This window comes from Musca autumnalis, unplaced genomic scaffold, assembly GCF_047663935.1.
Source record: "Musca autumnalis isolate F117 unplaced genomic scaffold, ASM4766393v1 scaffold_4, whole genome shotgun sequence".
In the NCBI taxonomy this organism is placed as follows: domain Eukaryota; kingdom Metazoa; phylum Arthropoda; class Insecta; order Diptera; family Muscidae; genus Musca; species Musca autumnalis.
This window is the reverse complement of record NW_027411977.1, coordinates 132,389,244-132,411,957: the sequence shown is the minus strand read 5'-3', so window position 1 is coordinate 132,411,957 and position 22,714 is coordinate 132,389,244. Positions and strand designations below refer to the sequence as shown.

At 34.0% G+C, this 22,714-nt stretch overlaps 1 protein-coding gene across 10 annotated transcripts in view; it reads left to right on the top strand.

Moving 5' to 3' along the window:
* The window catches only part of LOC141402809 (uncharacterized), a 152,442-nt gene that overhangs the window by 91,801 nt on the left and 37,927 nt on the right, over positions 1-22,714 (top strand). For 8 of the 10 annotated variants that reach the window (XM_073984782.1, XM_073984785.1, XM_073984786.1 and 5 more), the window contains 2 exons: positions 2,205-2,278; positions 2,692-8,063. In XM_073984782.1, the coding sequence (XP_073840883.1) occupies positions 2,205-2,278; positions 2,692-3,830 (1,213 nt within the window). In that variant the 3' untranslated portion in view covers positions 3,831-8,063. Of the gene's footprint in view, positions 1-2,204; positions 2,279-2,691; positions 8,064-22,714 lie in introns of those variants that run through there. The other 2 variants (XM_073984791.1, XM_073984792.1) reach the window with 1 other exon arrangement.

Here is a 22,714-nt window from a genome sequence, read left to right as displayed (position 1 = left end):
AAGGCGACAAAAATCTTAACAAAGCAAAGATCAAAATTTCTTCAGAAATATTCGATCCAAACTTCCAAAAGAGCAACCGCCGAAAATCCTAGAAAAGGGTCTGGCATAATTCTTGTTGTTCAAGAGATTAAACATTAACTCCGAATTTCCAGGAGGCGCAAAGGATGGTAAACAACTTGAAAGTTGCGAACTACATAGCAGAGCGTTCTTCAAGTAGTCAGCTGTACCCAGATAGCTCCAAAACCACATGATGTCTGACTCTCGAATAAATTTAATTTAGACCAAAATGTAAAAGATATTTGTTTTCATCCCAAAAATTGATAAAAATGAAGAAAATGTTTTTTTTTTTTTAATAGTCTCCATTTTTGCACAAAGGCGTACCTCGTCACGTTTTTCGGGACATTGGCTTTATTATCTTGAATTCTGTAATACCTATTTAGTATTAGATTTATTATATATACTAATATTTTGTTGTTCAGCAAGAAATGTTAAGAACAGAATGGCCTTTAATTTAATGCTTAATATGGACAAAAAGCTTTAATCATTCCAGAGAAATAGGTCGCCGAAATCGCTAAATAGCCAAAAATCGAGATTTTCATAATGTCGAGGCCCCAGTGGCACATGTTAACATATTCCAATTGTGCTCAAACTTTGACAGTCTGGCCAAACTAAAAACTTTATGCGGTTGCCGCCTTAAAAAATCCGACATCGATTTGTTCCCTTTGAACAATAACCAGCCCAACGCAACAAATTATAACAAAGAAAATATTAAATTTTACATAGAACGTTTGATATTTTATCAAATTTTATATTTTTGCATAGTTTAATAATAAAAAATTTTATTACAATACCATACTTTTATACCCAACACCACACTGTCGTAAGAGGTCTCAATAACACAATAATCTGCTAAAAAATCAACGTTAAACGGCCAACTATCTTAATTTAGAACATTTTGAAGATTTTTGACGATTTTTCTAACATTAATTGACAATTTTACGACTTTTATGACGATTTTCGGCCAAAAACTGTTTGCATATTTTGCATATTTTTTGCATATTCTGCATATTTTTTGCATATTTTTTCCATATTTTGCATATTTTTTGCATATTTTTTCCATATTTTGCATATTTTTTGCATATTTTGCATATTTTTTGCATATTTTTTTGCATATTTTGCATATTTTTTGGCATATTTTTTGCATGTTTTTGATGTGACCCCAAATATCGAAAAATTGACCCTTAAAACGCCTAGATCCAAAATTTGAGTCCAATCGGATGAGAAATAAAAAACATGCAAAAATCCGATGTCTAGTCATAACCGTCTGGTCATGAGGGACTTTAATGCTCATTATGAATTAGCAAAGAGTTCCATAGTTAGTCAGAGTTAGTCATAATCATCCTATCACCTGGTCTGACTAATCACGTCATCTGGAAACCCGATGTTATTCGTGGGTCAGAACATCTCCCAATATTCTGCTCCATCAGAAGACTGACCGATTTCATCACATCTGAACGCCGCACTTTCATCAATCACGTGAAAGCAGAAAGGACATTCCGAGACATCATCACTGCTGCAGCTGCACGATACGCCATATTCCAAGACCTGGAGATAGGGACAGTGCCGTATTAGGCAGGAAAACAAGCATACAATCCCCTATAATTTTTTAAACAAATTATCTCTCAAACACACCAAGTAGTACTGCCTTATTGCAAGTACCCATACCTCTGATCTCTACATTAACACCGGCTGTATTAGTGTCTTGTGGAGTAACACGCCATATACTGTCTTATCTGCCTGCGCAAGTACCCATACCTCTGATCCGTACATTAACATGAGTAGTATTAGCGTCTTGATTGTGACATTTGGACATAGGTGGTTGTGTTTTTAAACTGATTGCTTAGCCTAAAGTAGCATCCGTTGGTCGTGTTTTTAAACTGTTGGCTTAGGCCGCCATCAGACCATCTGCTTTTTCACATGTATGTTGTCACTTTGGGTATACTAATATACAGAACAGCTGATGTCATACATGTGACAAAGCAGATGGTCTGATGGCGGCCTTAGCCTTAAGAAGCATCCGTTGGTCAATATTATTCTCCTCTAATAAAAAATTACGTTTAAATCACAATAAAAGCTCTAAAACACATTAGTATCGTTAATTATTTTTTAAGTATTAACCTTTGCACGCTCTTCTTTCATTTCAGTTACACAAAGGATGGCTATAATTTGCCTTACATTTTAGAGAAAACAAAGAGCTTCCTAGCAAACACGGCAGCGGGTAAGTGTTGAAAAATCCTAATGACATTTTGTTATACAATTGTAAAGGGAAACAATTTAACCGGGCGCCATTCATATCATTTTAATAGCTCTAGAACGATTGTCTTGATTTGCAACAATTTAAAAGAAAATATGTTAATGTTAACAATGTTCAGGATACCAAAAACATGATTTTAGGTATGAAATAAAGTCAATCTCTTGAAAGATATTTATTATTTATACAAATCAAAGTAGAACAACAAAAAATAAAATTTTTAGCTAGCTTCTTTCGTTACTTCTTTATGTATTTTAATTTGTCCCTAAATTGGCAAACAAATTTGTTTTTAGTTTTATTTATTTTCCATTTTCTTTTTGTTTTGTATTTTCTTCAAACACATTTTTGTTCTAATCAAATTGGCATAAATTATGTTTTAGGTACTGACAATCGAACTGTTCCTAGCACTAGCAACAACAATAGTAACAGTAACACCGCCACCAACACATCCTCAACGTCCAATTCCGCAGTAGCAGCAGTAGCCGTGGCAAATTCCAGTAATACAACAAATCCCCCCACTTCCACAACAATTATAAATAACAACAATTGCACCGTCACCACCACCACAACCACATCAATTCCCTCAAACACAAATACCAGTAACACCACCTCTGCCTCAAGTGACGCCAGCGTTACAACAAATACAACGGAAAATGGTTCAACATCTCAGTCAAATGATGCAACCAATGGTGGGGCAGCTTCTGCAGTAGCCAACGGTGGCGACAACAATGAAAAGGTCAAAGGCAACACAAATGGGCATGCAAGCGAAGTAACACAAACCCCAACTAAACAATCATCTATGAATGTGCCATCCACACCAAGGACACCCCATATGCTGCACATTCAGCAGCAACAGCAGCCACCAGCCCCCACAACTCCGTTAACAGCCCTTCCTCAACAGCACCATCATCAGCAGCAACAACAACATTTGGTTAATCACCAGCATCAAATCTCAAGCTTATCTAGGCCTCAAACTCCTAATACCCCGAATTCTCAACACCACAGCCTTCCTCAACATCCTCCACAACAGCAGCAAGCAATGGTCCACTTACATCCGCAACATGCTCAACGCCCAACAATCGCAATGAGTCCTATGGTTGTGGTTAGTTCCGCCAATGTTGTGCCTTCAGCAGTCATTGGTTCACCTTTGCCTCCTGCTGCTGCTGCTAATCATCATCTACAACACCCTCACCATCATCCACAGCAGCATCCCCATCCGCAGGCAGTAATTCTTCATCATCAACAGCAGCAACAACAGCATCATATGCAACAACAACCGCCGAATCACATGGTCCATCATACGTCACAAATTGCCAGTCATCAGCAGCAGCAGCCGTTACAACATAACGTTGTTGTCCACACAACCAGTAATGGTGGTGGTGCTGTTGTCGTTGGTGGTGGCTTCATCTATCAGCAACAGCAGCATCCACAGCAACAAATGCAAAAGCAGCAGATTCATCTACAACAACCACAACAACACCATCTGCAACATATAGCTGCCCAAAATCCTCCCCATTAGATGAGCATACAAAATTAGAACTCCGCAAATTTCCCCACTACTATCAAACACACACAAACAACAACAAAAACAACATTTACCACAAATGCATGTTAATACATACCTACATACATATATTTTAGTTTAATATACATACTTAAAATTCAAAATTTTCAAAATATACAAAACACAACGTTTTTTGTTTTACAAAATTTGCATCTTTTTTCGATTGTTGTTATTTTGTTTGTTGCTGGGGAGAGAACTATTTTCCCGTTCTAATTTATAATAATTGTTATTATTTTTTTGTTTCTGTTGCTCATTAAGGCAAAAGTTTTATAATGATACATTATTATATAAATTTAGTATTGTATTATGGCTATAATTTAGTATTATTTTCATTCACCTCACCACTCACTCGCAGTCCCTTAACATGATTTTCCCATTTCTTATATTTAGTTGTTGTAATTTTTTAGATAGATTTTTTCTCGAATTGCATTTTCAAAATATGGTAAAACTTTTCATTTGTCTGAAACTAAGGACGACAACGTTAATAACTTTAACAGATACTAGTTTTTCAGAGTCCAATTAAAGAGATATATACATTTTGACTATTTGAGTATTAATATTATACAAATCTACGTCAAAATAAGAAATATATTTATTTAATAATACTCAGAAGCTTTTCCTCGCAATAGACTAGACTGACATGAACTCATTTAGCCTAAAAAAATTGTCAAGACATTTACCCTCGTAAAAGGGGTAAGAAATCGTAAGCGCATATCAATGTTAATGTTGCATTCATATCGGCAAACTTATTTACATACATGCACCCATAGAACATTCAGAAATCAAACATCAAATGTCATCTTAATACAACATTGGCGATTTTCAAATTCAGAAGAGATGACTTTTAATTTACATATATTTTATATAAGGTATATGTATGTACCTACAATGCGATAAGACTAAACGTTTGCCTCCACATACACCACTAATGCATATGTATGTACATATTTACATGTGTATATTACATAAATGTTATCACGGATCCAATATAATGTTCTCGATTATATCGATGTTGTTGTTGCCTGGTTATATGTGCGTAAATGCATATTTTAATTTACAACACATTTCTCTGAGGTATAGAGAAAAGTTAATATGTACATTTATATTATTTGGCGGTTTGTATTTCGCAAATATCATGATTGGTGCAGCCTGTATCTGCTAGAGTACATATTTTTCTTTATGACAAATACCTATCAGTATGCATAAACTCATCTGCGTACGAAAGGGTAAACATTTCCATTTTAGAACGAAGCTATTAGAACACAGCTAAGAGCCAGGAACTGCAAAAACATCCTAGAGATTGAACATATTGCTAAGACTAGCTTCTAGCTTGAGTGGCACAATGATGTTGTCACATTTTGCATGATTAATTATTGTTGAGCAGAGAAGGTGAGCAAGTCTGGCGTATATTATACATATGTATGTATTTTCAACATACATATCTATCTTTTATCTACCCAAAATCAATAGATTTGTGACAAAAGTAAAATTATAGAAGATTTGGGGGTTCCAGTTGGAGTGAGTATATACACATTTGGAAAGGAGAAATTTGTATATTAGTCCCCCAGGAAGGTCTCTAAGATTGCGCAAATTTATAAAGATATGGACTGCAAAAGAGCATAACGACCGACCATCTCTAAGAACGCGAAAATGTTCTATTGCACTCTGCAAATGGCCATTGTAATTGACAAAGAGGGAGGGAATGTGAAGAAAATTGGAACACTTTTGTGATGAATCCTATCAACCACGTGCATTTTTATTAAATCAGGCGGCCCCGAAGATCTCAAACAATACATAGCAAACATTTGAAAGGAGTTCTTAGACTTAATATGGCGATAATTTCGAAGATATAAACAAGGCAATTGAGGCAAAGGAAGAAAAGGAAAATGTGTTGTGTTCGTTTGTGCTGATACCTCGGAATTCTACGTTTATACGGAATCTTCTAGTAAAGTCCTCCCGAAAGCCCACTTTTAAAGAGCAATGGAACAGGAAATGTTCAAGCACCTACCAGCGAGTTCACATGGAGACTGCACAACTATAAGGCTTCCCTCCTCTGTGCATCGAGTCAACAAAAATGCCGAAAATACTCGGCGATTTTGTGAGGACCATATTATAACTAGTTATTGGACTTTTTTAAAATTTCCTTTGCTATCCGATAGAATTACTAGAAGGCTTCCTCATCTGTGCGTCGAGTCAATGGTACCTTAAAAAACCCCTTTTCAGGATGAAAAAAATAATCAAAAAGGCAAGAAAATTCGGCGATTTTGTATGAACCATATAATAACGAATTATTGGACTTTTTTAAAGTTCCTTTTGCTATCCGATAGAATAAGGTCTCACGTATTAAACTGGGGTTTGAAGCAAATATGTATATTAGCGTTAGGTTTCTATAAAGCAACAGGGTTTGTTTTGGAATCTTTTTAAGTGCATATTTCTAATGAGTCCTTTTTCCATAGGCCCCATCTAAAAAGTCTCGCGGTGTCCCTCTATTCTAGTATTATACACATTTGGGGAGCTCCTCTCAAACTATTAACTTCTCACTATATTAGCTGCGACCACCGGGATATAAACCCCCCTATAACGGTATCACGCCATTTTATGTTTTTTTAGAATTTTACCTGCAATCGGGCGATTTAGCAAAAATTTGAAATATATATTTGATATAGCATCCACATATAACGGTGCAGTTCATTTGAAGCATTTTGAGGGCTTCTGATCACATTTTGTAACCAAATTTTGCGATTTTAGTGAGTAAGGAACATCCCTGCAAAATTGTTTTCAATATAGGTTCATGTTTTGATATAGCCACCATATGACGATATCGACCGCTTTGAGGTTATTAATTTATAAATGTATTGGTATTAATGATCTGTGTCATTTTATTTTTTTCGATAAACAGCACTATTTTCTTATGTAAGTCGTCGAATTTGAATATATCATTTGAAAGTTTTTGTTTAACAAAATTATACCCTCTACCTTAGGGCACGTCCACTACTATCAATTTGGTTTGTTTTATTCGACCTTTATAGTAATGCCACTTTTTTATCGTGTCGAAATCTTTTTCCCGAGCAAATACTCGATCGAATCACATAATTAAGTCCCTGGTCTTCTCTGTTTAAGGTCTGTTCTCAGAAATATAAATATAAAAAAATTCCAGGAATATTAAACAGGAAAAAATAAAATTGGGGAGCTTTATAATTTGCAAAGAAAAAAGATTAAAATTAATATGTTTTACGGATGTTAGGATTAAAACCGTTGTGTTTGGAAAAATCACTCTATATTCTGTTTATTTTCTTAATGGCACAGACAGTATCGGCGCATTCGACTAAGAAATTTGAATTTGTAATCTAATCTAGTATTGAGGAAAAATTTTAAAAATATGTATGTATGTTTAGGCCTAGACCTCTGACAAAAAATCAGATATAGATTATAACGTTCCCATACTTCTGGAATAGATGGCTTAGCCCAAGTTTAAGGAGTGTTCTCTAATCGATGACAATAAATTCCGTTAAAATGGAATGTTTTATTAATTCCAAAGAGAATGATTAAGAAAATTAAAAAAGGAAAAATATTAAAATTAATATGTTTTGTGGATGATGGAAATGAAACCGTCGTGTTTGGAAAAAATCACTCCATATTTAGTCAATTTTTTTCCTAATGGAACGGCAGTATCCGTACATGCGACTGAAGCTTTTGAACTTGTAATCTAATTATAATTAAGGGAAAATGTAATAGATGTGTCTAGACCTAGATCACTGACCAATATTTCCTATAAGATATTTGTTCGACCATAGAAATCGCCGATGTATGTATTCTTGTGGCATTCTGTCTGCTTTTATCTGATTGATTGGAAGATAGTTCCCTAATCCCAGTGTTGTTATTGTTTTTGTATTTTTATCTACATATTTTTTATAATAAATTAAAAAATGGCATAACAAATTGACATTGGCATAACAGGCAAATAATACTCTAATACGTTGATGATCTGGAAAATTGATAATCATGGCAGTCTTGGTACCGATCATTATGAAAAAATAGGAAGTATGTTCATATTTTCTAAGCTTACCTTGTTCCCTACAACCAAATATATAGATATTTACAGGCAAACTTATCTATAAAGATGCTACTGCGGATCAACATATTATAGGTTATAGGAAAAACTATTTTGTTTTACATAAAAAAAATAAACAATCTATAAAGAAACAATGCTATACATCATCCCATACATCAACTCCGTCATTTTATTATACACCAAACAGTTTGCATTTTCTAGATGACCCAATAATAAAAACAATGCTATGCGATAGTTTACATTAATATATGTGTTACTAAATTAAAGTGTTTTTATTATAATTATTATTTATAAATATATATTTTCAATTAAATATTTGATTATTTTTATACCCTATACCACAATGTGGAAAAGGGTATAATAAGTTTGTTTTCCCAAAAATTCATGTAACGCCGCGAAATATTCGTCGTAGACCCCTCATGTGGTATACCAAACTTCATATCTCGACGAGATAAAGCGATTTAGCGATGTGTGTCCGTCCGTCCGTCCGTCCGTCTGTCCGTCCATTAAAAATTGTAATCAAGCTAGAGGCCGCAATTATGGACCGATTGTCACGAAATTTAGTATGGAGGTCGGGTTTGGACCAGAATAGAACTGATTAGTTTTTGGCGATGATCGTGAAATGTTAAAGGGATGAAATGGACCAAAAACAAAATTTTTGCTCGATTTTGTAGCCGCTCTGTAGGTCGCAATAATAGTCCGATCGGCGCGAAATTTTAAACGTAGTTTTGGTTTGAGATGAAGAAGTAGCGTGCAAGTCAACGGTATGATCGGATAATATTTAGCGGGTTAAATTGATCAAAACTTTTGTGTGAAAATTGGTAAAATTTCTAATGCACATCTTATAACAGCTAGCCCGGAAAGCTAGTGCACAGGGATAGTGGTATAGGGTATCACATGGTCGGCCCCGTCCGACTATAGTCTGTTCTTACTTGTTTATTAATAGATTATTTAAATTTAAGAACACTCTTTATTACTGATTTAATTTTATGTTTTTAAAATTGATATTTTATGTTTCTTGTTTATTTATAAATTTGTGTATGTGTTTGTAACAATGATTTTATTTGTACAATTTACACGCAACACTAAATTTTATTATACATTATAAAGCAACATTTAATTTTCTCTCCTAAACATAAAAAGAACAATGACACAATATTAAAAATTAAATATAAAATGCAATGTTATTCCTTATAAAATGAGATTATTTTAAAAATAATTCTTTATCATCTACACCTACAACAAGCAACCCAAAAATACACACACTTACAACTAAATACACCATGATGAGATTATACAATAATTATCCCATTTGAAATAATGCCTCACATTAATGATAAAAATTAATATTATTACTATTTTTTTGTAATTTATATAATTTATTGTTTTTAAAATTGATTGCTTCTTTATGGCGGCAGCAGGCAACTAAATTAACAAATACAAATGCTAAATACAAAACGCTATGACTATCATATTATCATTTTTATATATATTTATTATGATATGTATTACAGATGCTATTTGTAATTATTTTTTATATATAGAAATTCAAAATTGTTTTATATATTTACCCCTATATATTCATACCTACAAATATTAACAATTATTATGAAAGCTATTTTCAAAATGATTATTAAAATGAAACATTATGTCTGAACGAAAATCTTTCAAAATTCACTTTGTTTTTATTTCATTCGAATTGGTTGGAAATTGGCGGTAAGATATGTGCATTAGGGTTATGACTTTTTTACAGCCTTGTATCCCTGTATGATATTTTGATGAGTTTTTATCTAAGATAACAGAAAATCTTAATTATAAAGTGATTGATAAAAAAAAGCTTCCGCACAAAAAGCTTTTAAAGTTTATATTTTTCACGGTACACGGCATAACCAAAATGACATAACCGTTTGTTTCTCACTAATTTTATTATTGTATTATTACATATATATCATTTTATATTATCAGCCCTATTCTGAACGCATGGGAGTTGGGAATTTTTTCCCATTCCCACATTTTCGTATTCTGAATAAAATTTTGTGGGAGTTTTTTTCCCATTTCCCATCTCCCCTCATTCTGAATGAAGTTCGAATTGGGAATTTGTTCCCATGGGAAAAAAGTTTACATTCTCTATCTTGAATTGTGGGAGAATTTTGTGTCTTTTTGTGGGAAAAATCTCCCCAGCAAACAGTGTGGGTGTTTGAAACAAATTTCAAGAAATTTCATATTTTTATATAATTTCATATTTTAAGACATCTACACGACAAAATTATTGCAAATATTTATAATCGCCATGTGTTTGCTTAATAAAAGCATACAAAATGTACTGTAAAATATGTCATTAGACGACTTCGGATTTTGCATATTCTTATATGATACAAAAACCTGCAAGAATCTAACATGTTTTACACCGATAAAAAATTTTCCTTTATGTTATCGAACAAAACAAAAACAAGTAGGAAAGGCGTTAAGTTCGGTCGGGACGAACTTTTTATACCCTCCACCACAAATTTCAGTCATTTCGGTGGATTAATGTGGCCACAACCTTCAAAATACCGAAAATCGGAAGGGGGGTTATATGATGGCGTGGACCTATACCTACGAATTTCTGGGGGAAAGTTTTATAACCCAAACGAAGGCTAAATACCAAATTTCAGCCATCTCGGTGTGATAATGAGGCCAAAACCTTGAAAATACCGGCAGATATCGTCCTATGGGGGCTATATCAAAACGTGGACCTATATAAACATTTTATGGTAGAAATGTTTCTTAGCCTCTGGAAATGCAAAATTCAAAGTTGCAACCGATTCTGTTGTCAAATGAGACTAAAACATTCAAAATATATTAAAATGACGCGTATTTTATATGGGGCGTTATATGGTAGGAATGGGGCGACTTTGGTAGGAATGTTTTTTGGCCTCTGGAGACACAAAATACCAAATAACAACCAATTCGGTGGTAAAATGGGACAAATGTCTTAAAAATTCCTTAAAATGACGACGCGTCACGCGTCATTTTGTATGGGGGCTATACGAAAGCGTAGACCTACATAGCCCGCTTTCAATACCAAAAGTCCTACGTACATATAATAGATTTTCCCAAAATTTCATCCACCTACGTCAATCCGTTCGGACGCTAGAGTGATTTCCACAGACGGACGGACATGGCTACATCGATGTAAAATTGCACGCTGATCAAGAATATATATAGTTTGTGGGGTCTACAATGATTGTTTCGAGTAGTTACAAACGTAGTGACAAACTTAATATACCCCCATCCTATGGTGGAGGGTATAAAAAGTAGTAAAAACTAGTAGATTTTTGCAGTTCTGGAACAGACCATATGTATTGAAATACGAGAAAAAGAGTCATGGTCTATTCTATTAACGCAGCACAGCAAGTAAAAACAAATCAATTTCAAAAGAATTTTTGGCAATAATTATTAAAATATATTGGAAAATAACCATAATATATGTATACAATAGGCCGGGGCGATTTGAAAACCTTAATGAGCCCTTCGCGTTTCTGATTCCTGGGATTGAACTGAGCAAAAAAGTCCTCTGGACCATATATCTACCGTGAAAATCGAGCCTCCCGATTTTAACTTTAAGTTTTTTATTGACGTTTTTTGGATATTTTGGCATATAACAGCCAAACCATTCAGATTTTCGATCCAAAGCAAAAGCAAAAATTGTAGCCAAGACTCTTTAATACATCGGAAAAGCATTGGAACGCTCCTTCAGGCAGTTTTGGCCTTAAGAATGTGCAAACCTTTCAGAAAATGTCGATAAATGACATTGTGCTACAAAATTTTACCAGAAAATTATTCAAGCGTTATGATGCAAAATTCCATCGTGTTGGGATCCATGGAGAACGAAAATGCCTTTACTTCGTTTGGGTCACTTCGTTTTATTTTTTTATAACAGTAAAAGTAATGAAAATCTGAGTTTCTTATATTTTCAAATTTAAACGGGCATATCTTATTTTTTCCACAACGGATTTCTTTTGATCCTTCTTACTTTTAAAGGGATGAATAATATCTTTTGAATAAGCTATTATTGTTGTAAATCGGTTAACAAATGGCTTAGTTATAGTGGTTTATATCTGAAAACCCCACAAAAAAACTATAAAGGAATTTCTCATAATTTTCAAAAATATAATCAGCCCTATTCTGAACATTCCCATGGGAACTGTTTCCCATGGGAGCGAAATTTCCCATTCCCACGTTTTCCATATTCTCAACGACGTGGGAACATCAAATCATGGGAATTGAATTTTCGAAATTCGAAATTAGTTACACCAAATTATGATAGCATACTTTTAGGGGGCTGTAATTTTGTTTTGTAATACAAAATGCCTATTTGCATTGAATTCGCGGTTATTGAATTAGATTAGCAAAAGCACAACTTACTTAATTCAACAACCGTGCATTGATTTATGGATTTTTTAAGTGAATAGAGTCAACGATGTGTGATGTTGTTCTAATAAGCACATTTTCTTCAGATTGTGCGAATTGGTGTAAGCATTTTTTAATTAGTAGGCAAACATAATTTTTATGTAAAAAGTAATAGGAACTTTTTAAGTTTGTAACGAATTTAAAAATTGTATGTTGATACCGAGTAATTTTAGTTAGGGGTTTAACGAGTATATCGCTAGTTTTACTTATTCCTAATGATCGCTAGAACTCGTATTTTGCATATTTTTAAAAAAATTCAAAAAGATAAATTCGGATATTTTTCTCGATTATTACATATTTTTGCTTGTTATTACATATCGCCACCATAAATATCTGAAGACGTATCTCAAAAAAAAAAAAAATAAATAAATAAATAATAATAATAATAAAATACGTTTGTGATTGAATCTAAAACTAAAACACATGCCCTTGCAAAATTTCAAGCTTCTACGTTCAAAAATAACGATCCTATTCAAGAAAAGGCATTTCGGAAAATGGAATAGCATTGCAATAATTTGGCATATATGTATGTACGCCTGTGATCTTTGTCGTGTCGTTGAGGAGACTAACACGTTTTCAATAGAACGTTGGTCGTCTGATTTAAAAAACCCGAAAGTTATATTACGAAAATGAATAAAAGTTGTAAAGATTGTATATTATGGTTATTTTCCAATATATTTTAATAATTATTGCCAAAAATTCTTTTGAAATTGATTTGTTTTTACTTGTTGTTCTGCGTTAATAGAATCAACCATGACTCTTTTTCTCGTATTTCAATACATATGGTCTGTTCCAGAACTGCAAAAATCTACTAATTTTTACTACTTTTTTGTTTTGTTTTTTTATCGGTGTAAAACATGTTAGATTCTTGCAGGTTTTTGTATCATATAAGAATATGCAAAATCCGAAGTCTACTAATGACATATTTTACAGTACATTTTGTATGCTTTTATTAAGCAAACACATGGCGATTATAAATATTTGCAATAATTTTGTCGTGTAGATGTCTTAAAATATGAAATTTCATAAAAATATGAAATTTCTTGAATTTTTTTTTTCAAACTCCCACACTGTTTGCTGGGGAGATTTTTCCCACAAAAAGACACAAAATTCTCCCACAATTCAAGATAGAGAATGTATACTTTTTTCCCATGGGAACAAATTCCCAATTCGAACTTCATTCAGAATGAGGGGAGATGGGAAATGGGAAAAAAACTCCCACAAAATTTTGTTCAGAATACGAAAATGTGGGAATGGGAAAAAATTCCCAACTCCCATGCGTTCAGAATAGGGCTGAATGTTTTTTTGTTTTGTTCAATATTTATTTTGAAAATTGTGAGAAATTCAGTTATAGTTTTTTTGTGGGGGTTTTCGATAAATGACATATCGATATTTTCCGAAAGGTTTGCACGTTCTTAAGGCCAAAACTGCCTGAAGGAGCGTTCCAATGTTTTTGCGATGTATTAGAGAGTTTTCAACTACTGTCTTGGCTACAATTTTTGCTTTTGCTTTGGATCGAAAATCTCAATGGTTTGGCTCTTATATGCCAAAATATCCAAAAAACGTCAATAAAAAACTTAAAGTTAAAATCGGGAGGCTCGATTTTCACGGTAGATATATCGTCCAGAGGACTTTTTTGCTCAGTTCAATCCCAGGAATCAGAAACTCGAAGGGCTCATTAAGGTTTTTTTCCTTCCACACTAATCGCCCCACCCTAGTATACAATCTTTACAACTTTTATTCATTTTCGTAATATAACCTTCTGGTTTTTTAAATCAGACGACTAACGTTCTATTGAAAACGTGTTAGTCTCCTCAACGACACGGCAACGATCGTACAAACGTACATACATACATATATGCCAAATTATTGCAATGCTATTCCATTTTCCGAAATGCCTTTTCTTGAATAGGATCGTTATTTTTGAACGTAGAAGCTTGAAATTTAGCAAGGGCATGTGTTTTAGTTTTAGATTCAATCAAAAACGTATTTTATTTATTTATTTATTTTTTTTTTTTTTTTTGAGATACGTCTTCTGAAATATGTAATAATCGAGAAAAATATCCGAATTTATCTTTTTGAATTTTTTTAAAAATATGCAAAATACGAGTTCTAGCGATCATTAGGAATAAATAAAACTAGCTATATACGCGTTAAACCCCTAACTAAAATTATTCCGAATAAACATACAATTTTTAAATTCGTTGCAAACTTAAAAAGTTCCTATTTAGTTTACACAAAACTTATGTTTGCCTACTAATTAAAAAAATGCTTACACCAATTCGCAAATTCTGAAGAAAATGTGCTTATTAGAACAACACCACACATCGTTGACTCCATTCACTTAAAAAATCCATAAATTAATGCACGGTTGTTGAATTAAGTGAGTTGTGCTTTGCTAATCTAATTCAAAAACCGCGAATTCAATGCAAATAGGCATTTTGTATTACAAAACAAAATTACAGTCCCCAAAAGTAATAATTTGGTGTAACTGATTTCGAATTTCGAAATTGCAGCTATCATCTTTTGCCGTTCCCACGTCGTTGAGAATATGGAAAACGTGGGAATGGGAAATTTCGCTCCCATGGGAAACAGTTCCCATGGGAATGTTCAGAATAGGGCTGTATATATTACCTTATTTCATGTACCGTTAAAATTAAAAGTGGTTTGTGCGGCACCTTTTCCAACATCTAAAAAGAAAAGCTATTTTAGTTATTAATAGACAAAAGGCCATTCTTTCGTGCATCAGGAAATACTTTTTTTGGGAAAATGTTTTTTCATTTCATAGTATTTTTTTTTTCAAAAAAAAAAAAAAATCAATGTTGTTTGTGCGGAACTTTATAATAAAATGGAATAAATGTTATTTTAGGCATTTATAGGCAAAAGTTCATTCATTCTCACTAGATGAGATCAATGCTAAAAAGTCATAACCCTATAGTGTATATAAGTTTGTTTTTAATTTGATAAGAAATAATAAAGTTCGTAGATTTTGTTACAAGGAAAAGGAGTTTATTTTATTTGCCCTAGCATAGTATGGTATCGCAATGGGATTATTAACTTTTTACTAGATCCCAGTGTATTCATAATTAGTGTTTATAAATATCACGGACCTCGTTCCACAAGTCCTCATCAGTTCCTTAGTATTTTTTTCGGTGGTGTTAACTGAACCCTCTCCCCCGGACTATACCAGCCTACACCCAGGCTTTCATCCACTCAGCGATGATGTTGGGCCTGCTGAGTTCACCTCCGCCTCCAAATTACGCCAGACTCGATTTAGGTCTTCCTTCCGTCATTGATACATATGTATGTACATACCACGTAAAATGTCGGTATGAACCTGCATGGATGCAAAAATAATTTTTTTATTTGTTACTTTCAACATAAAACACAAATAAACACAATTAATTATCATTACAAATACAAAACGATTCGTTTTTGCGTATTTTTTTTTAAATGTCCATACTTACATTTTTTTGTTCAACTCACTTTGATTTTTTAATTTTTTACATTTATAATAGCTACTTTTCTCACGAACGTGAGTTTTGCTCACCCCATTGTTGTTTATAGTAAGGGAAGAGTGAGAACATAACAGCGCTCGCGGCGATATGATGTTTATAATAAGGGAGGAGGCTAGTGTGAGAAAACTCAAGGTGAGATGATGTTTCTAATTGGGCTGATAATTTATTTAACAGGGAAAATAACATGCTACCAACGAAATTTATGCATATACACAAAATTTAATGAAAATCGCTTCGTTAGTTTTCGAGACATAATATATTTAAAAAGTGGCCGTGGTCGGGACTTCGGGCCAGAACTAAGAAGAATTGATAGGGACACAGCCACTTTGTCTCGAAAATTAGTTTGCGAGAAACAGGATTCTCCGAAATTCATCAACAAATACATATATGTATATCCTATTTTCGTCACATTCCTCAACATTTTCTGAAAATTTCATGAAATTAGGTTCAGTAGTTTTGGGAGTCTTACGTGTTGATAAAGTGGGCGTGGTATTAATTTTCAAGGGCGTTTTGGCTCCAAATAAGTTCCTTTGGTCGTCGGAGGCACAACCACAATTGTCTTCAAAATTAATGGGTCGATTCCGTATTGCGACACGAGTCGTGTCGCGTTGTCAGATGCAATTTTTACATTACGTATGGCAAAAGTCGCCCGACGCCGTCAAATTCTGTCGCCAACAAATTAGCTGCCGCCGTGCATATTTACAAGTGAATAAAAACGAAAATTTTAAACATAAGTAACATTTTCATTTATTTTAACAGAAAGCTGGAATACCGAAATTTGGGGTTGTATATTTTTTACCAAGCAAAAAAGTATGCCAAGTCGGGTTTACGGACATAATAATGATTGGGAAGACATCCTGACATAATTAGGAAATATGTAATAGTCATTATTTTGAAAGTCAGTATAATGGATCCAGAAATCTCAAACAAGTTTAACTACCACCATTTCAAAGGCCAGATAATGACATATTAATCTTATTTGTGGAAATTGTTAATGTAATATAACAATACTAAACTAATAAATACCTCGGGCCAGAATACTGATATCAAACCCTATAAAATTGTTGGGTCCATTTAAAGAAAAAATCGAAAAAGATGCTCCAACGAAGGATCTAGATTTACTAAAATTTGGGGAGCCAGAACCCTTAGAGTGGAACATGCCGAGACTTGATTTTGGGTTAACTAAATCTCCAATGAATGTCCAAAGTGGATAAACAACTCATTGAGGAACACTACTTTGGTAATTCTCCAAGGAATCATCGATTTGGTAATTTTTGCTATTCTTTTATTGGCACCCCCAAGTAGTAGATAATTCTCATTTTAGTCCGCATTTGTAATAAATCGCAAAAAACCTTTGTATTGTATATTTGTATTTTGGCGGAATATGGTTTTGGGGATCAATAGCAAGAGATTTGCCCAAACCGTATAGTTTTTATATAATTTGTTGCCATAAACGAACAATTAATATGAAATTTTTTTCGTCACATGACATTTCTGAAAATTTCATGAAATTAGATTCAGTTGTTTTGTGAGTATTATATATATTGATAAAGTGGGCGTGGTCTTCATTTTCAAGCGTGTTTTTGTTCCAAATAAGTTCCTTGGGTCGTCCGAGGCACAACCGAAATTTTCTTCCAATATTAATGCTCAAACCGATATGGTCATAAATTTCGCAAATATAGCGTTTAAAAAATAGGACGTGGAGAAGTTGCCCCACCTCCTCCGAAATTCATAAAACTATACATACCACGGGAAAACCTTGACCAATTGCGGCAAATTTCATAAAAAAACAGTTCACTAGTTTTGGAGATATAACATATTTACAATAAGTAAGAACGGCGGAAGGTATCGTTCTATGGGGACTATATGAAGACATGGAGCTATACCGACAAATTTCGGGTGGAAAGCTTTATTACACCAACGAGCTATTTCGGTGGGATATTGAGGCTAAATCCTTCAAAATACCGAAAATAGGGAGGTACCGTTCTACAGGAGCTATATGAAGACGTTGTCCTATACCGACAAATTTCAGATGGAAAGTTGTACACTCCCAACGAAGCCTAATACCAAATTCCTAACATTTCAGTGGTATATTGAGGTCACAACTTTCAAAATACCGAAAATCGGGAAGTACCGTTTTATGGGGGCTATACAGAAACGTAGACCGATATAGCCCAAACATCCTAAGAGTAATAGAATCGTCTTACCATATTATAAATCACTATCCTAAAAATTGCGAGATGTATCTTAATTTCAACAGACGGACATGGCTATTTCGATTTAGAATTTTATACTGAACACGAATATTTATACCTTATACGAATATTTCGATGTGTTACAAATATAATGATAAATTTTTATTATACCCTCCATATTATGGTGGAGGGAATAAAAGTGGGCGTGACCGGATCTTTAAGCCCCAAAGAACTGCCTAGATTCTAAGATACAACCACCAATTTTTCGCAAATTAATTCTTAAGCCGATACGTCCATAATATTTTCAAATATAGCGTTAAAAAAATTGGGCATAGGGGAGGTTCCTCACTCCCTCCGTCATCAAAATATACATATTTTCTTTTTTCACCATAAGACAAAATTGAACATCGTCTGCAAATTTCATGAAAATCCGTTCAGTAGTTTTGTAGATATAATATATTTTAAAAGTGGACGTGGTTGGGTCTTTAGGCCATAAGTACGTAAGGTCGGAGACACAACTACCGTTGCCTCGCAAATTAAGGGGTCGATCATCGATAGCAATTATCGTTGAGTGGTGAAACCAAAGCCACAGCGGATGAAGCGTGGAGATCCATTTCGGACAGTTTAAACAGCCATGGACCTCCAACACGAACACCTGAAGAGTGGCAGAGAGTCTGGATTCACTTTAAAGCAAAGTTGAAAAAAGAAAATGGTTCAAAATAAAGGAAACTTCAACGCCATTGGTGGTGTTCCATCACAAGAAGTGAATTTATCGCCTTTGGAGCAGATAGCAGCAAATCTTTTCGAAATGAATTTTGTGACAAATCCAGTAGGTTCAGTTTATGGTATTGTGGAATCATGGGATAAAGATGAAATAGAAATAATGCCAACAGTTGAAGCGGAACAAGCCGTTGTTTCTTCTCCCCAACAAGAAATGGACTGAAATAATTTACTGATTATACAGATCTTTCCACATGAACATCAACTTACAGTGCAGATGGCAATTCCAATGGATTCGACTTGTCCCTCAAATTTCTTCTAATAGATGCAATGTCCTGTACATTTTCTTCATCATCAAAAAATAATTCCACCGAACTTATCATTTTTTTAGACAGCAAATAAAACTTGACGATCCGAAGATTCAATGGCCAGGTTATATTCCAATCTTGGTTTGTTTTCCAAATTTGCTCGAAAACTCAGCCAAAATATTAAAATATTGTCCAAAATACACAAAAGAGTTATCCAAAGCGCAAATTATTTTTAAAATAGTTTTTTTTGGCGAATAGAGGTCACAAGTTTGAAAAAACACTGATCCATAACATGTTTATCGACCACCCAGTTGAGTTGACATTAATGGTACACCATTTCAACTCAGTCGCGCAGACAACTGACAACGCAACTCAAGTTTAGTGGCAATGCAAGATCGACCCATAATATGTCACAGGGGAGGACCCCCGCCACCTTCTAAATTCAACAGAATAGGTACACTTGCTAACATTCTGGAGTTTCAACTTTTTTTGCAGTGGATTTTCGAACATTTGGAAATTTTTGGGTAGAGCTACAGGTAGTTCTTTAAAATCTTCTGCGCGGAACTTTGGACTACTGACCAGCCCATGAGTAAGAAATCAAAGAAAAAATATATGGGAGCTATATGCAAATCTGGACCGATTTCGATGTATTTTCGCACATTTATTTCTAGAGCGAATTTAGTCACACATTCCAAATTTCATCGAAATCAATATAAATAGTGTGTTTGGTGCAGCAAATATGTGAAATAGGACGAAAATATATATGAGAGCTACATCCAAATCTGGACCGATTTCGGTATTAACAAGTGAGCAAAGAAGAACATTGGTGGCGTCATTTTTATTGGGATAGTTGATACAATTTTTTTCATAATAGTCTGGCTTAATCCCATTGTTGTTGTTTTATTATTTTAAAACAACTAATTTATTAGTGGAAAAAGTTTGGCATTGTTCGCCAAGGGGTAAGGCAGGGAAGACTAGTTTTGATCCACGCCACTGCATCTCATCAGTTCCCTTGTTTCTTGTTTGTGGATATTCTCCACCGAAGTTATTCTTTAATAACTTCTTCAACAAAAAACTTTTTGTATCCAAACATCAATCGTCAGCTCGAAGTATAAAGGTGGACAAAGAAAAAACTTCAATGAGAAGTTTTTCGTTTTTTTTGCAACCTCACACAACTTCGACGAAAGTGTTTGCGAAACAAACCAAACCTTTTCCACTGTTATGTGTCGCTGATTTTCAACGAAGGCATCATAACAAAATGATTTGGAAGCTAACCAACCATACAAAACATGCCAGTGTTTCTCAAATAGAACATTGGTGGCGTCGTTTTTTTGGGATACCTGATACATTTTTTTTTTTTCAAAATAGTCTGGCTTAATCCCATTGTTGTTGTTTTATTATTTTAAAACAACTAATTTATTAGTGGAAAGGTTATATACTAAAGTTTTCACCTATCTGGCTTTTATACCAAATGACTTAAGGCGAACTGAACCAAAATAATTAATATTTAATTTTATATTTGATGTGATTTGGCGTGATTAAAAAAATGGAATGTATAGCCGACTATTGCGATATCTCCGTTAGTTGGCCATCTATGCCAACCTGCTTTGCATCATTGTAAAGATGGAATTTTCTACTTTCATAGTCAGGCTTGGCTTTTGGAAGACCCCCAACCAAAACTGTGATATTCGTGGTTATAATTAAAATCGCTTAAATGAAAAATTGGGTTTCATTAACGATTATTGCGATATTTTCGTTGTTTGACCACCTACGACTACACCAACCTACTTTACATCATTGTAAATATGGAATTTTCTAATTTCATAGTCAGGCTTTGCTTTTGGAAAGTCCCCAAACAAATCTGTGATATTCGTCATTATAATTAAATTATAATTACATCGTTAGAAAGGTGATATTTTCTACTTTGTAAGTAAGTTTTTTTGCCCATTCCGACCCCTAAATATTATCCGACAATCACCAATATCAATAGGCTTCTTCCCCCTCCGGGACCCTCATTAACCCTCAAAATTTGGAGACGATACGATCAAAATTGCGAACTGTAGCGCGATTACAAGGTTTAGATGGACAGACGGACGGACGCACATAGCCAGATCGACTCAGCTCGTCGAGACATTCATTTTGGTATATGTGTATATGTATGGGTCTACGACCATTATTTTGATGCATTACAAAGTTTTTGGCCAAAACCAACTTATAGTGCACGGTGCTCTTGAATCAAATTTAAATAGAAGGTGCTTACACCTGGGAAGTTTTTGCGGATTCTGAAACTACAATGTTTATAGATGAGAAAAATCAAAAAACAAAAAAAATCGCCGGAGCGCTTTTTAAATAAATCGCGATTCAAATTGAAATTTTTAGGGGTTGTTTAGGTTTTCACAATTTTGCTTAAAAACCACAAGTGCTATCAGAATGAGACTGCAAAAAATGTTGTAGCTATGAAAATTCTTTACAAGATTGACATCTACGGTATCTTCGTAGGTTTTTCCATTTTTGAGATATTGAAGTTCAAATTGGGACAATGCACTGACTGTATCGCCCCCTTATAAAACAATGTCATGAAGGCTGCGCCTTAAATAACTTTTAATGAAAACCGCTTACACAGGGGAAGTTTTTGTGAATTCTGAAACAGCAATGTTCATAGATGAGAAAAATCCAAAAACAAGAAAAAATCGCTGTAGGGATATTTAAATAAATCGCGGTCAAAATTCAAATTTTTAGGTGTTCACGATTTTACTTGGAAACCGCAAGTCCAATCGAAATGGAGCTAAAGAAGATGTTGTAGCCGTGAAAATTCTCTAAAGGATTGACGTTTATGATTTGTTCTCAGGCTGTACAATTTTTGAGATAAAGAAGCTCAGTTTACATTTTTAGGTTTTTTTGTTAGGGTTTCGCGATTTTGCTTGAATACGGCAAGTCCTATCGGCATGGGACCTGAGAAAATCTTATAGCTGTGAAAATTCTCTACAAGACTGGCTTGGGAGACTGGGAAAAATTACATATTTTTCCTAGGTTGTACTATTTTTTTAGATATATAAGTTTAAGTTGGGAAATTGCAGTCATGACATTGTTTTATAAGGAGACGATACAGAATTGAATTGAATTTGAATTGTCCCAATTTCACCTTCTATATCTCCATAGTTGTAAAACCTACGAAAATATCATTAAGGCCAATCTTGTAGAGATTTTTGATAGCTACAACATTTTCTTTGTTCCCATTTTGATAGGGCTTGCGGTTTCTAAGCAAAATCGCAAAGACCTAAACAACCCCTAAAAATGTCAACTTGAATCGCGATTTATTTAAAAAGCGCTCCGACGATTTTTTTTTTTGTTTTTTTTATTTTTCTCATCTATGAACATTGTAGTTTCAGAATCCGCAAAAACTTCCCAGGTGTAAGCACCTTCCATTTAAATTTGATTCAAGAGCACCGTGAGTGTTGTAGGGTATAATTAGCACTTTTATTTCTAGACTGAAGTCAGTCACATTACAAAATTCATCGAAATCGGACACATATAGCGTGTTTTGTGCAGCAAATACGTAAAATCAAGCGAAAAT